Genomic DNA, 17458 nt, shown 5'->3' with positions numbered 1-17458 from the left:
AAAATGTGAAATCACATAAGATTAACTATGAAATATATAATTTATTTGATTAAATATATTTAATTTTGATATTAATGTTTTCATTTTTTATAATTGATAATAGTTATTATTTTAATTTTTAATAGATGCCGCATACCTCATGGTTCTAGATTTACCAGCATAAATATTATAGTGAATATAATTTTATTAATAAATGATATAATTCACACATTATTTTTTAACCATTTAATGATCAGGTGAATTTATTAAGATGATATTATAATAAATCAACAATATATAAGTTCAGATTTTTTAGGTATTACCAAGGTATCCTCACATTTTATATAAACAACTAATCTCTTTTAGTATACGTAATTATCTCTCCGAACAAGTATAGCTTTGTTTCTTCATATTCCTGAAAATTCCTACAGGGGCAATATTGGAACTCTCAGTTGCCTCTTTTATATATGAAATTTCAGATTCTAGGAGAATCAGAAATACGAAACCAAGACAAAAACACAGAAAGAGGAAAACAGGACAGAAAAAACATAACAAAAGAATAGTATTCAAGTCTTAAAAATCAGATAATATTCATTGGGTGTGAGAAACATGGCACAGGTTGTTTTAGTAGTTGATGATTTGAAATATATTGGTGGGATTTTTCGCTGTAGAATATGTCATGAAGAAGAAGATTTTGAGAACTCCACAAGCATGGAAGCACCTTGTTCTTGTTCTGGAACCATTAAGGTAAATACTAGATACTATATAGTTTATATTAAATTCTTAATATTCATATTATGGGTTTCTTTTTATTTTTTTCATAGAAACTTCTCAATTCTCATCAATAACTATGTTTATATTTGTGTTAAGTTTGCTCATAGAGATTGTATACAAAGATGGTGCAATGAGAAAGGAAATACAATCTGTGAAATATGTCTCCAGGTATGAACTTTGATCATTCATTTTTTTGTTGGTTCCTTTGATATGATTTAATTTTCAATAAAAATAATAATAAAAGTGAACTCCTCTATATGATTTTGACCTATAGAAACTATGACAAGTTCATTTCTTCCTTTTCTCCCTTTGTTTATTTATATGGCGGTGCTTTTCTATTTGTCTTTTGCTTAATATTCTTATGTATTATTATTTAGCATACTATTTAATATAAGAATGATTAATTTTGAGGCAGAAAAAGCTCATTCGTTTTTATCTTCTTTCCATTTGATATTTGAGGAAGAAAGGGGTCTATAGAATTTTAGTTTTTATGCATTTAATGAATCCAAAAATCATAGTGCATAATCATCTCTAATAATTTGCATTTCTCATCACATTTGATATTGTTGTTTTTTTCTTCAGGAATATGGACCTGGATATACGGCACCTGTAAAGAAATATGACGAAAATGATGAAGCAATGTCTATTGGGTACGTTTCCATTTTCTATACTATTAATTAGCAAGCCACTAAGTCGTCTATGTAGATTCTTCTAATTTTTTTATACAAAATAAATAGGTTCTTCAATCATTATCCAACCATTGCCAAATTAATATTGATTAACTCTTACATAATAAAGTAAATACAAATATTAAACAATTTGTGTAGATATTTTCTTTCTCTTCTTAACTTTTTTTAAGATATACATTGTGTAAAAACCCCTTTAGATCTTCACACTGACCAAAAGATTAAGAGTTCAATTTTTGGAAACTACTTGTTGGGAGAGACAATTACGAACTTCAAAAGAGATTAGTTTCTTACCCATACCCATAGGGTAAACATGTTAAGTTTGTGTGTGTTTGTCTATGTGTATTTTTAAATAAATAAAAAGGTAATTTAATTTAATTTGAAAAATTGTTTGTTTGTTTAAGTAGGGAGGAAGAAGAGTTAAACACAAGAATAGAGGAAATGGAGGAAGGAGTTACATTAGACTCTGAATGTACCTTTGTTGCTGACACAAACCCTTCTCATCTCCGATTACTAGCATTTACTGTAAGCATTATGTACAAATACATTCCTTCAACTTTTTACCTCCTTTTCTTATTTATTATAGTAAATCTTTATAAGGTTTAGGGTTAATATATTGTCCTTAAAAGACAGTACTACACTATCTTTTCATTATTATTTAAAAAGGTCACTTAATAATTAATATATAAAGCTAGTTAGATTTGAGAAGAGTATGTATGTGCAAACTCCTTATTTTCGTAAGCAAAAATATTATTTTGAGAATTTAAAACTAATTTACTATCAGGATTTGAATATATGAATTCTATATCATATGGAAAACAACTTTTAACTTTAACTTTAACTTTAACTTTGCACCTCCAATAGTCACCCTCTTCTCATTATTATTTAATAATAAAATTAAAATGCTTATAAAAAAAATAAAATAATAATAATACGATTAAAATAATGAGTCAAAGACTGAGGTTGAAAGCCGATGCCAACTGGAATACACAGTTGCGTTAAATGGGGTGTGAGCCAACTAAGGGCTATAGAGGAAGAGTTTATGTGCACATTTCTCTTCAAAGAAGCAAAGTATTCGTTGACCCTTTGTGGCATTTTTCTGATTTTGATTGAAAAAGAAGACTTTTCTTCAGTCCTCTTTTAACCTTGAGTTGCAGAGCATTGAATTCAATTTAAAAGAACTTTCACAATAACTTTATTTACTTTTTGCAGATTATAATCGTCTTGCTTTTAAGACATTTTTTAGCAGTGTGTACAAATGGAACAGAAGATTACCCATTTACAACGTTTACTGTGAGTGCTGTATTCCAAACAAAAAAAATTAAAAGTTAACATATTTGATATGAATCTTTGCACATAAAGAATTAAAGATAGAGAACTAAAACTAATTGGACTTCATTTAATTTTGATGTAGGTTGTTATACTAAAGGCTAGTGGAGTTATTATACCCATGTATTTAATTATTAGGATAGTAGGAGCCATTCAGAACAGTATCCAGCATCACCATCAGGATTATAACTATCACACATCAATTGCTGATGGAGATGAAGAAAACCATTTATCATATGATTAAAGACATTCATAGATTTTTTTTTTTGCTTTCATGTATATCAGAGAAGTATGATGATGCTCATTGTAATGTTTAATAGTGTTTTAAATTTCATGACAATGTAAATCAAAATGAATCTTAACACACTACTGTTTCTTACTCACCCACCCAGAACTGAAGATAACTGAATTCATCTATTTGCATTGACTTGAAAATGAGTGTATCAAACAATCTGCTAAATATGTACAAAACATAGAAGTAATCTTGCTTTTCAAAAGAATGAATTACCATTTTTAGTTTAAAGTTGCTGTAGGAGCTCTCTTGCTTTATCCTGAAGCTCAATTAAGGTATCACAAATGGTCTCTTCACAACTCAAATTTGTAGTGACATTGTTCAGTTTTTGCATGAAAAGTGTCATCTCATCAACCCAATTTTGATTGGAAGTGTTTGCTTCAGAAGACATCTTTCTACATTTGCCATAACTAGCCTCAAATTCTCTGGACTTGGCAGCAGCTGTCTCAAGCACAGAAGTTGGAAGTCCTGAAATAAATTTAATTTGATTTATCATAATAATAATAATAATAATAGTTAGTTAACAATGATACAAAAACAAATGGTTTCATAGGCTCATGGTAAAAACACTAATCAGCAAAACAAACATCAACACTTTCCTAGAGTGATGCAAGATTTGTATGAACTTGCAAAAAACCCTATGTTGAATTCTTGATATACATTTTGCAAGATTGTCAAAACCAAAGTCTAAGCTTTCAATATAACGAGGCTTTCAATTGTAAAACCCCAGAGTCCAATGTTCAATTAAGCAAAAGAGAATGCAATCATGAGAGGTAAGAATGTTAAGTGAACATGTTGAATGGAAATGTTTGTGAAATTAGGAATAGTTCAAAACAGAAAAAGAATCATACCAGCTAAACGGGCAACATTAACACCATAGCTCTTGGGGCATGCACCAGGCGTCAGCCTGTAAAGAAAGGCGACTTCTTCCACACCTGCATTTCCACCACCGACTTGGCATGCCATATGGCAGAGAGAGACCTTCACAACAAATGAGAGAAAAGCTAACTCAGAAACATAGTTCAATTTCTAATACACTAACAACAATGGAAAGTGGAACGTCTAACTGGCATTACTTATCTGGAATTTAAATTTTCTATGGAATATTATATCTAATTACATAGGTTGGGACCAGTGATCCTATAAGGCAATCAAGTGCATTAACAAGTTTGAGAAGCATTGGAGAATGAATTCAGTACAGCACTGGATAAAAAACCTTGGCATACCTTGGGATCTTTCTCATGATCTATAGCTAATCTATGATAGTGGGTAGAAAACAATCCACGACACTGCACGTTCCGCACAAGGTGCTCTAGTACTGATCCTCTGCCAAATATTTAAAATACATAAAGCAGAATCTGAGATGGAATCATAAATATTGAAAGCATTATGGACAAAGGCATGTAACTAATCCCAGAACTGAAACTTACGCAATGGCTTGTCCATCAGAAGTTGATGTCCCACGCCCAAGTTCATCCAGTGCCACCAATGAATTGCGAGTGGCTGATGACTGTATTCACCATCAAGTACATATTCAGAAAGAAGAAAGTATACTTAAATCAATTTTCTTTCATCTACATCTATGATGCATAACAAGCAAATAAAAGGACCTGATACAAATACATGAAATGGAAACACACATAACTAACTATCCCGTTATAGGTGGAACATTATGCTACTGAATAAGCTCCAGAGAAAAAAATGAGGCAAAACTTTCCTTCCTCTATCACATTGTTGCTATGTTTTACAGGAAAAATGACTCAGTCATTGCTTGTTATGTTTTACAGAGATGATGCCTTTCATAAACTGCATAGTCCATTCATGTTCGACAGAAGAAACAGACTGACATATAACTTTTGCTCTTCATGGTTGCTACCTAGTAATTTAGTGAGCACCCTATAATAAATGGAAAGTTTGACTTAAATTAACAAAGGGAAGATCCTAAGCCTGTCTATTGTTTATATACCTTCTCAACCCTAATTACATGTAATAAAAATTGATACTCAAAGGGGCATCTCACCAGCATTGTTGCAGTTTCTGAAAGCTCAGTTAAAAAGGTACTTTGGCCAGCCATGATATTATCTTTGGCACCCATTCGAACAAATATCCGGTCCACAGGAGACAAATTGAACCTTTCTGCTGGGACATCAGCCCCTACCTGCAGAAGAAACTAAATGAGTAACTCCAAAGGTATAAGACAAGCATACGTAAAAAGTATCAAAGGATACCAACCCTTCTTCCACCACCACACCCCGAAATAAACAAATAATAAAGGAAGCAAACATGAATGAAAGCTTCACCTGGGCCAAAATCACAGCCAAGCAAACTTGGCGAAGAAGAGTTGACTTTCCACCCATGTTAGGACCAGTTAGAAGAATAAAGCTTGCATGATCTGGACCACCAATGTTTATGTCATTGTGTACAAAATCACCATTGCCTAAAGAATCACGCCTGAGGACTGGGTGTCCCAAACTTTTAGCAGAGAGATATGGAGCTTCTTTTGCAGATAATGTGCCTAAGAAACTTGGTCTGCATGTTGGTCCTTCATAGTAGTCACAAGCAATAGCTAAACTTATCAAAACATCCAGCTCTGCAATGAGTGTGACATCCAGTTTAAACCATGCAAAAGAAAATATATTGATTTCCTATTTAAATGCAAGAAAAATTCATCTTCCAAAATATCCTCATGGAAAGGCATGTACTGAATGAAGGAAAAAGTCAAAAAAAGAATAGGCATTATACAGAAGTTAATAAGGGAACATGTATTAGATAAATGCATCTTCCTCAATTATGCATTTTTTAATCAGGTGGTCACCTTATATTATTAATTAGAAGATACTGGCTTGCAATTTATGTATACTAGATTCCATCCACAAGAAAATGGAAAGTTGTTATCTTAAAAAAATGATTTTACCATATTTTAATTCATACTTCTGATTACAGTACCGTACATCTATGATCCTATACTCATTTGAGTTTGTTTTAGCAAGAATGCCAGTAACTGGGTCACTGCACAGGCATGACATGACAAAATGGTTCAAAAGGACAATATGTACCTGCAGTTGCAGACACCAACTGCCTCCACTTAGTGTGATGTTCACAAAAACGGCCGATTAACCTCTGCAATGTACTTCTCAACAATGATTCCTTTTCAGATTCAGCTTGGGAGAGCTCTCTTAAGAACTTTTTAATATCTGGAGTCCAATACCTAAAGAAGCCCTGCATGTGGACGATGGTAAAATTAAATGAAATTTCACAGGGATGTATGAAGAGATCTTTTTTTAATTGCGACATAACATAGTGCACACCTAGTACAAAGATTGTTCACGATAAAAATACACATGACTATTAACAGAGTAACTGATACAAGCTAACAAACAATGTACTGATACTGCAAACTCAATCATATAAATATCAAACAGGTAATAAACAAGTACTACACAGTTATGCATTTAGCCTACATAAAATTATCAGAATGTGTCTTCTTACTTTTTTGGATGAACGTAGCTCATAATTCTGAGGAATATTCCCTCGCGAATTTTCTGGTACTTCCAACAGATATGCATCCTTACCAACAGTGACATAAGTGATCTGTACTAGACAAATAAGAACATTAAAAAGGTGATTTTTGTACTAGAAAAAGATTAAACTTGAACTGTTTCTATTTGAGACCTAAACTTACTGATGTGTCTCCAAGTATTTTTCTTTGCTCCTTGAGATGCTTTAACAAGCTGGACTCTATCTCTTTGACTGCATTACAGGCTGAGTCATATTCTATGTCAGCTCCTTTATGAGGTATTATACGCCCTGAATTATTGGCTTCCACCCAATCAAAGGCATCCTTGAAATGATTTAAATCAATGCAGACATCAGGAAGACCTTTACCTACAGTTGATAACATTCAGTATATCAAATAGCAGCTCCAGAGTAATTTTATAAGATATATTCTTCAAGATAATTATACCAGGTGTTAATAGATGATGAAGTTGTCTAGATTCGACATAATTCAAAACAACACCTAGTGAAGAACATGCTTGTGCCATGAGCTCACAACCACGCAGAGCTGAAATAAATTCTTGCAGTTTTTTCTTTGATGCATCCTCGTAGAGAACCACTTTATTAGCATTCCTTCCACTAGCTTCACTGTATTCATGAAAATCAAAGAGGCATAAATACTAAAGAAGAATATCACACATAATTGTTTCACAGATATCTTTTACCTAGTAGAGAAGATGCGTGCAAGCAACCGCTCCATGTCAGGTAGCTTTGATAATGCCTTTCGAAATTCTAGTGTGTAAGGTAGATTTACTCCCTAAAAAGAAAATCATGTTTAAAAAGCTGATACAAACCAGAATCTTTAAATTCGGAATTAAGAACAAGAAACTGTATATGGAAGAAGAAATAGTGTGTTATTGAATTAACAAAGAAATAATGGTGGAATGGAACAGCAATGCTCCTGTAGAGAACCACTGCTCTCTATCCATAACAAACACAGTGACTCTCACCCACAGACTAGCTTATAACTGAAATTCCCCTCCAAATCAGTAACCAAATCATCTCTCTCTCCCAGCACAGCACATCAGACAACCCATTCTATTTTTTCCTACTGTAAAATTACCCAACTTTTGGCCCACGAGACATCTGGTCCACTATAGCCTTTTAAGGCCTGAAACATCATTTGAGGTCCTAACAAAAGCAATTACTATTACATACTGATTTTGCATCTGATAATTATGATCTGTTCAGTCTAGCCTAGTGTATAGTTTAGCAGATGTCAAACTTTAGACAACGGGGGACTCTTCTATCTATATTGGTTCAAAAACTACACAAGTAGAATAGTGGAAGATTTCCAACACAGCCTTAAAAAATACATAATATTACTGAACACTCCAAATCAAGTAATCTGTTAAGCTTAGGAACCATGAATAATACTAGTTATAGACAGCCTCTAAAAAGATTCTGTCTTAAAGGGTCATCAAAATCAGAAGCAAAATAAATGGTAAAGAAACCTACCTTTAAACCTGCTACAGCTTCTTGGCGTTCCTTAATTGACTCGACATGACATAATGGTCTTGCAAGCCATGCCTTTAGCAATCTCTTTCCAAATGCAGTAACACATTGATTTAATTGGGCATAGAGCGTCCTACAAGAGAATCATCATCATTTCACAAAAAGATAAACATAAATGACTCAACTTGTCTAAAAACAGAACGAGTGTGGATTATCAAATGACAAAACATACCCTGAATAACCTCCATCTCGGCTATTTTCAAAAACCTCAAGATTCTCCATTGCTGCTGCATCAAGAATCATATATGGTTTTGTAGCAAGATCACAGAAACCAGTACATGGAAGTAACTCAAACTGTGCAAATCTAAGTAATGTCTCATCTAGGAAAGCCTGTTTCAGATAATAGAGAGCACCGCCAAGTGCTGAAAGTGCACTTCTGCTGTCATTTCCTGCTTTCACCAGCTCCTGCAAAACATCTGGCAGGCAATCTAACCAATCATTTTCAGCACTAACATTGTTAGCGCGCCTGTAATTTTTCTTCAATTGATCCACAGTTTTGTCAGTATCCCAGAACTCCACAATTGGAACTAATTCATTCACTATAGGATTTCTGGTATGCTTCAGCAGTACTCTCTCTGTTTCAGCACTGAGCAGCTTAGCAGGTTTGACAATTTCAACTGGCCTGATCTCGGACAAGATACAGCACAAGGCACTGCACTCAATATCATCCTTAAGCTGCCATACACAGAAGCCAATACTTTTCTTTACATAAGTAATAACATAATATGAGCAATTAGCAAATTAATTGGATACATTTTTGGAAGTATTCATATCATGCACACTTTCCAAATAAATTCAAGAAAAATTAAAAATGATAATTAATAAAAAAATCCCAAAAGTACATTGACGAAAGAATGATGAGATCAACCCATTTTTAAATTTTTGAGCAACCATATAACTAAATTAGTTACCAAAATTAAACCTTGACATACCAATTCCCAAAAACCTGAGGCTACACTAACCCCACCCACCTCAATGTCCTCTTTTCATTCTGAAGTCCAAACTGAGCAAGGTAAAAGGACTAGAAGCTTCACAGCTTGATTACATTTGAAGATTTCATCTAAGATTTGGATTAAGTTCATATGTATGCAAAATTTTGTAGAGAAACAGAATGTCCAGTGTCACACCTGTCCAAGAATGACTCTGCTTGTGGCAACATCAACTATACAAACACCATAAATATGCTCTGAAATTTCATTTGAATGGTTTTCACAGTGCTCGGTCAGTGCCATTATATATGCAGCTTCTGGGTTTGCAGACAGCAACTCCCCATCAGTTAATGTGCCTTTTGTAACTACTGCACATATTTCACGTCTCACAACCTAGAAGAACAAGATTCCAAGATTGGAGATATTGTTACTACCACCAAGAAGAATCTCAAGCTAGAAATAAAAAAAAAACATAAAAAATGAAAAGGCCCTGAAACAGGATTCAAAATGATATAGAGGACACAGCCCAAAACACATAGACATTGAAGAATAAAACCAAAAGATGTGATTAGACCTTGTCTTTGGAGCCCTTCTCCTTCCGGCGAAGCTCCAGCTGTTCAGGCGTTTCAGTCTGCTCAACAACAAGAACTCGATAACCCTGCTCAGCCAAGGCAGTTCATTAAGTTCCCCCCTAATTGCAACTTAAGTAGCTGGATATGCTAATTAGTTCAGTTGCAGAGATAAAGTAAGAAAATAAGTCAGTTATGAGACAAACCTTCCTAGCCAGTTTTTCCACATTCATAGAGAAATTCTTCTCCGGAAATCCACAATGAGGTTGTTCTCCCTATGTAAACCAAAAACATGAAAACAACAACCATTATACAGAATGGACAAAATTTACAGAGCCCAGTGAAGGTCACATAAATTTGACAATTTAAAAGGATGTTGCTATTATTTTATTTAGGAAAATTTAAATTGAGTATAGATCAGAGGTTAATGCTGATGGTTAATATGCACAATTTAGCATAAGCAAATATCACTCCTTAAGATTCTAAACTCTAAAGAACATTACAACTCTAGAGAACTCATACTAACCTTCATATACTGCAAGTCAAGCTCTTTCACTCCTACATGTGCATCCATCTCAAAAAGTTCATAAAATTTACCCATCTGTTACAACAAAGGGGGGGATAAGTTTCATTTGGTTGTAGAAATAGGCTAAAATAGCACCAACAAACATCGCCAACTCAAACCTTGAAAAACAAAACTTTATCCATATGCTTTGACTTGAAATCCCACCATTGTTTCTGCATTCATCAAACGACCACATTAATTGCATGCACCATGAAGATATTGGAAAATTCCATGTTACCACTTTAGTAATTACCTGACCATCTGACAAACTCCTTAAGAAATCAGGAGGCAAGTAGAGAGTTCTTGAATCATAATTTTCATCTCCTGGGTCCCTTCGCTTGGCATCCCTGCGATCTCTGTACCAATGCCATATACACATATTGAGCACCATAAAATTAAAATATAAACAAACAATTCAAATGCCTGAAAAATGGAAATAACAGCTGAGACTGCATATACACAAATGGCATGACATCCAAATCCCTTTAACAGGTAAAAGGGAGTTTTGGCAAAGAAAGACTTGACACAAATGCTACACCATTATGGTCAGAACTCACTCTCTCAGGAAGCGCAATTTGTGAGCTTCACGGGCCAAAAATCTTTCAGAGGTATCATCAGCAGCAACATTGTCCGTGACATTTGATATCTTTTTAGCTGCAAAGTGCAGAGACAAAATTTAAATTATATATTACAAATTGCATTTTATCTTAGCATTTCAGTTGGATACAAACATAGTCAGAAATAACTGGATGAGTATCTTGAAAGTGATGCCACCACTGAAGTAAAGAATTAAGTTTTTGTATAATAAAATACTTAACAATTTAGCATGTACATCTAGGAATGGATCCAAGGGGTGCACCACCATGGGTATTGGCCCCTTTTAAATATGGTTATACATGTAATTTCTGGATTCATCCTTTTGTACATCCTGCATAAGGTTGGACAAATGACTAATGGAAAAGCTTCTTGCATGTATTTCTCCAATCTAACTATCTTTAATTTTCCTTTTCTTATTCTCTTTTAGTTTTAGTATAAACTCTAAAGGTAATCTACCTCACAACCATATGGTGTTTTTGCCCGTTTCCTTCCTTATTTAACAAAGATACACAATTAACTTCTGAATTTGAAAAACCACAAATTGAACCACGTATCAAATTTGAAATATAGAGACCTTGTTAAAAACTTCTAACTTATATGGACCAAAGGATTAATTTAACCAATAAAATAAAAGTTCTTAGACTATGAGCACATTGGAATGCTACAATTAATCACAGGAAACTCAAAATGGGTTTCTAAAGACATAATAACAAAAGGTGGTCACATACTCTCCAAATTAGTAACATTGTTACGCTCCAATACCGAGAGCTTAAAACCTCCCTTGTTACTGACTTGAACTTCCCCTGCACTCTTGCTCTTCTTCGAAGACTCCGATTTTTCCATTCCACCTACCTTCCGCTTTCGCGCCTCATCCTTCGCACTTAGCTTTCGCGTAGAACTCTTAGCCACATCTTCTTCATCATCCTCCACTTCTAACTCCATATCTTCTTCACATTCTCCTTCATCATCATCCTCAACCACAACATTATTTCCCCAATCTTCATCACTCGAATCATCACCGTCACCAACAACAAGTTCATCATCATCATGTTTGTGAATCTCTTCGACCTCATCATCCTCGATCACCATCTTACGCAGGCGTTTGAGTTTCTTCTTACCCGAGGAATTCTGATTTTGTTGAAGCCACTCGATCTTTTCCTTAGAAAGATCCAACGCTTCCTCTTCACCATCATCGTAACGAACCAAATGCTTGGAACTAATTTTATCAAACGACATAACAGAGCCTTGGTACCATGCCTTGTCAAGAGGCCAATAAACGTTAATCCTTCGGCCAACGACATCGGAGGAAGGTGGCGGAGACGCGCCGATGAGAAGGAGGGGCTTGTGCGGCTGGGAAGGTGTGGCGGGGCCACCGTTAGGGTTAGGGTTAGGGTTACGGTTGTTGGTGGAATTAGAGAGAATAGGAGAAGGAGATTTGGTGAAGAAAGAAGTGATTTGACGTTGTGGATTAACGAGTGGTGATCGGCCATTGATGTTCCGGCGCGACGGAGCCATTGATGAGTGCGATGGTGATGCAGAAACAACAACACTGAACGAGTTGTGTGAGAAAGAATAAGAAGAATAAGAATAAGAAAGGGTTTAGATTTTGAAGTTTGGGAGATATGGTAAATAATGGTAACGGTCGCGGCGGGAAAAGTTAATGCTATGTGGCGGGAACAAAGAAATGAAGTGAGTGAGGATTTTTTTGGTAAGCCGTAACTATTTTTTGATTAAAGAACTAATCTTTTTCAAAATTTGTGGTTACTTCTCTTAATAAATCAAATATTTGACTTTGAGAATCTAATAGAATCTTACATTATCATATTAACATCTTATTGATTAAAGTGAGTGGAATTGACAAAAGGTTGCTTAAATGCCCACAAAATATTAAGCTAACTAGGGATGTCTACATTGTTTTATAACTTTATTAACAAAATGATACTCATTTTAAAACGTAAAACAGAAATGCAAGCAAACTGTGGGCATTTATAAATAATATAAAAAGAAAAAATAATATAATAAAATAAAGTAGTTTGAAGAATTTTTTTTTAAACTTTAATATTTTAAATTAAGTTAAACAAATCATGCTGGAATTTGATAAAATGTTAAATCACATTATATCACAATTTATTTAAATTTTCTTCTTTCTTTCCTACTTCATGTTTATTGATAGGGCTAAATGAGTAAAAAAGCAAAATTTGTTTCTCTTGCTCATAAAAATTTGTGAGCTATGCACAAGCTTTGCCTATTCGGCCAGAAATGACTAATCCACCCTCATCATCTATGTTCGATCATTTTGCTATTCTTCTTTCCTAAAAAAGAAGAAAGTAGACAATAATCCAATTTAATCTTTTGAAATTTTTATCTGACCCAATTTAGTTGTTTAAAAGAAATAAAATATTTTTTCATTATGTATTTATGTTAATGAATAAGTAAAGTCATGAAATGAATAAGGGAGAAAATTAGGTACTCTATTACATAAAATATTGTAAAATCATTTCTCATATTGTTTTTTAATATAACAAAGTGTATCCTCTTACTTTAAGGAATTAATCTCATTCGGGTGCTCTTCCATACAAGTGTTATTCAGATGAATAGAATCATTAACATTTTAATTTATATGACAATGTAAATGGACCTTTATCATGGTAACAACATATTGTTTAAACATGTGTAACATAGTATTTCTCATACTTATACATTTTATAATCGTCGTTTTATATAAATAAATTATTATTACATAAATAATAATATGTTAATTATAAATTTGTTATTATGTTGAAACACTATAATTCATCATGTAATGATAAAATGAATTATCACTTTCTTAGTTTACCTTTAACACATTTTTATTTGTACAAAAAATTATATAATCATATGTAATCATCACTTCCATATTGACCATATTTCTCACTTTAAATTGAATATTATAATAAAATAAAAAATTATTATATAAAGTACATCCAATATAAATATATATTTTTTAATTATTCAAAACAAAATATACAAAACTTAAATATTTGACATCATAAAGTAAAAATATAGGTTGATAGACATAAAATATCTATCACCATGCAAGTATAATAATAAAATAGTATATATGTAATCCAAAATAATATTTTTTTTTATATATATAAAATATTTATTAAAAAATTAAATTTGTGAATATGGCAGCTATCATAATATGTGTCTCCACCCATAATATATTAGTATAGGTACCAGCTTTGAGTATTATATATATCAAGAATTTTTATTATTTTGGATTACATATATACTATTTTATTATTATACTTGTATGGTGATAGACATTTTATGTCTCTCAACCCATATTCTTATTTTATGATATCAAATATTTAAGTTTTATATATTTTGTTTTGAATAATTAAAATATATATATTTATATTGAATGTGCTTTATATAATAATTTTTTATTTTATTATAATATTTATTTTAAGGTGAGAAATATGGTTAATATGGAAGTGATGATTTATATTTCCTACCCACCAAATAAAGTTAAACTTTGACTTTTTTTTGTTAAAGACATCAAATGAAGACATTTTGATCACTAAAAAAAATTCGTACATGCGACAATTTGAAATAAATTGGGTAAAGCTGAAATTTTTGATAACCTACACGTCCAAGAAACAAATATTTAGGTGACATTCAAAGTCTTTACTTTTTAAGAGACTAAATTATCTTATGAACAAAGTTTTTTTTAAATATTTAATAAACTTTTTAGGGATTAAATTAGGTCTAATAAAAGTTTTCAGAGACCAAGTTGAGTTTTTATTTGTTTAAAAAAACATATAATGATGCATATTTATTAACTATATAAATAAGCGTAAAGAACTCAATAGAAACTGTACAGGTGACAGGATGAATACCAACTCAAATGTCTTAGAAAAATAAGAAAATTGTCTAAAACTGTCTAAAACTATTTATAAACTCAAGAATACATGAAGTTACTAATATTCATCATCGTGACATATAAATAAGAAAATTGTCTAAAACTGTGTGATGAAATTTAGAAAAATAACGTACTTGTTAAATGTAAGGTCTCCTATATTTAGAATCACCAATGTACTTATTAAAAGGAAAACACTTCGAAAATGTAAAGGAAAACACTTCGAAAACTAAAGCAACAACATAATAAATATTTATACTTCGCTCAGATTTTCGGCTGAGCATAGCATGTACAATTAGTTTGGAGTTGTTACTAGATTTTTATGGTCAAAATGAAGAAAATCTTCTTTTAGCTCATTTTTAGGGATTTGCTTGTCTTTGAACTTGAAATTTGGATTTAGGAGCCGGTTACAGAGTATGAAAGATATTAGTACCTCATCTGCTTGTATTAGATGGTAGCCACACTAAATTGCATGAATTATAATATATCTTAAAGTTTGTTGTTTATTATTTTGTCCTACAAAGGGTATCCCCTCACCTTTTGGTAAGGAACTAATCACTTTTACGATATATAATTATCTCTCTCAACAAATGTCGTTCACATTAATCAAACTTTGACATTTTTATCGTTCTGGGAATCTAGTATAACCTTACATTACTAGACCAACGCCTTATTGGTTATTTATTTAATTATTGAAAAAAGGAAAAAAAAATGTTGTGCATGAGAGACAAATTATAGCTCCTACTATCCTTATGGGCAATAGGAAATCAAGTCTACCTAATCCTTTAGGTAGGAAATAGTTTGTTGGTTGAGTAAATTTTAAGTTAGGAACAATTTAATATTTATATAAATTGAGTACTCATTATTTATTTAAAAAACTATTTTTGTTATTATTGTTATTGTTACCAATTATTAATTTTGATTAAAATAAATTATTTTTATTTATTAATTGCCAATAATTTTAAGAAATGAAATGCAGCCCCTATCATCTCACATGCGTCATGCATTAAAATTGTGGCAATTGTTATTTTTATTTTTTATGACTCATAAATCTTATTTTTATTTTGCATTTTAATAAATTAAAAAGTAATAGAAGGATCAAGTTATTTATGATTTTTGTTTATAAAAAATATATATTGTTATTCTTTATTTAAAAACTATTTATCAATTATCTACAATAAAAAATATCATAATGTTACTCCAAAAATATTTACTATTATTTAATATTATTATTTTTATAATTATTATCAATAATAATAAAATAGAAATTGAAACAAAATTAATAAACATTACCTGAGGTTGACCTTCTTTCTGCCTTAGAAGAGGTATAGTTTAGGTCATGCGCGAATGCAGAAAGGGGACGATGCGCACGGAAAGAGAGGAGATTTTGGGTGGCATGACTCACTAGGACAAGGTGGATTGGTCTGAAGATGACACATGATAGAATGGGGAGCGAATAACATCTAGCGAATCAGCATCGGATATATGGTGCAAACGTGTGCACGAGGAGTTGGGTTTTCCAGATCTTGCGTTAGCGCGATGTTAGATGATGATGTCAACTTGTCGTCATCAATAAGGAAGAAATATGTTGTCACAGCCCGAATTTCGGCTAGAGGATTGGTTGTGCATGTAACGCCCCGAAAAATACTTCAAAAAAAACATTGCGGAAAAATGGGTAAAATTTTTTTCTTTGGATAAAGAGATTGTATAAAATTGTTTCCTTTTCAAAACCTTTCTTTTCTAGGACATCACTTTAAGTAACTCAAATGCGGAAAATCAACTTATCGTTATCGAATTATAACTTAACCTGATTCACAATTTCCTAAATAACACAATGCATATAAACGGTTAAGTCATCTTTAGTTCATACAAACTAAGTCAACAAAGGCGGAAACTACATCGCCACTAACATATACAAAATCCAAAAAGAAAGGGCGGAAATACTAATCATCGCCCACAGACACTAAACAAAGACATGAATAAGCTGAAGCCGTCCTTGTTTTTCAAAAGTCACAAAATGATAAACAACTCATAGTGGCTAACTCCAAAGCTAGGGTACTGCCTCTTCCTCAATTCTTCATGCCCCCTCCTGGAACATCACGGACGGGTAGCTCCAAATCTGAGCAAAGCTGTCTATCTGACGAACACACGTCCGAAAAGCAAGCTAGAAAAGAAGAGAAATAGAGAGTAAGACATCTAATGAACGTAAATTCATTGACGGCGTGGACTTACTCAGAATATTACACTCAGATATGAAAATCAGTTTATATATATATATAACATATTACATTATACCTCTTCAGTTATTCTCGTAAACAATTGTCTAATTTACATGAGTAATATAACCAGGCTCATAAATTGTTCTCATAAACAATTAGCAAATCAACCTATGTAATTTAAACAACACTTATTTCCATCAATATCATAATTCACCATTTATCAATATATCCACATACATTTCATAAACAAATATCATAACTTACCATTTATTTCAACATTACCAATATATCAAATAATATAATCAACATTATACTCATAATCAGATCACATACATAAACATAGGAATACACCATACTTGTAACTCACATGTGGGAATTTACTTCCACAATGATAATGTATGCATGATATGTCATGATCATCCACCTTACACCAATATCCATCCAACATCCTAATCGGAAATAATCGAGAGTACAGGTCCCGTACCAAGCCGTTTTGTACCACCCGAAATAACATATCATCGCAAGGAATTAAAAATAGATTGATC

General features: G+C 32.4%; 2 protein-coding genes across 2 annotated transcripts; one reads left to right on the top strand and one right to left on the bottom strand.

The window, feature by feature from the left end:
• LOC109345878 lies at positions 491-3107 on the top strand. Its single transcript, XM_019585132.1, has 6 exons — positions 491-726; positions 850-921; positions 1336-1403; positions 1847-1964; positions 2652-2732; positions 2854-3107. The coding sequence occupies exons 1-6, from the start codon at positions 589-591 to the stop codon at positions 3010-3012; spliced, it is 636 nt and encodes a 211-aa protein (XP_019440677.1). The 5' UTR covers positions 491-588; the 3' UTR covers positions 3013-3107.
• Positions 3170-12400, bottom strand: LOC109345877 (DNA mismatch repair protein MSH6). The gene is made up of 21 exons (XM_019585131.1): positions 11519-12400; positions 10751-10847; positions 10447-10549; positions 10313-10366; positions 10155-10229; positions 9835-9903; positions 9634-9717; positions 9258-9452; positions 8303-8805; positions 8074-8203; positions 7281-7372; positions 7025-7203; positions 6743-6945; positions 6550-6651; positions 6117-6279; positions 5361-5650; positions 5081-5218; positions 4491-4570; positions 4287-4386; positions 3912-4041; positions 3170-3528 (listed from the first exon to the last, which is right to left on the bottom strand). The coding sequence occupies exons 1-21, from the start codon at positions 12303-12305 to the stop codon at positions 3287-3289; spliced, it is 3816 nt and encodes a 1271-aa protein (XP_019440676.1). The 5' UTR covers positions 12306-12400; the 3' UTR covers positions 3170-3286.

The sequence above is a fragment of the Lupinus angustifolius genome, chromosome LG04, assembly GCF_001865875.1.
Source record: "Lupinus angustifolius cultivar Tanjil chromosome LG04, LupAngTanjil_v1.0, whole genome shotgun sequence".
NCBI classification, from domain to species: domain Eukaryota; kingdom Viridiplantae; phylum Streptophyta; class Magnoliopsida; order Fabales; family Fabaceae; genus Lupinus; species Lupinus angustifolius.
This window is presented reverse-complemented; position numbering and strand designations above follow the sequence as displayed.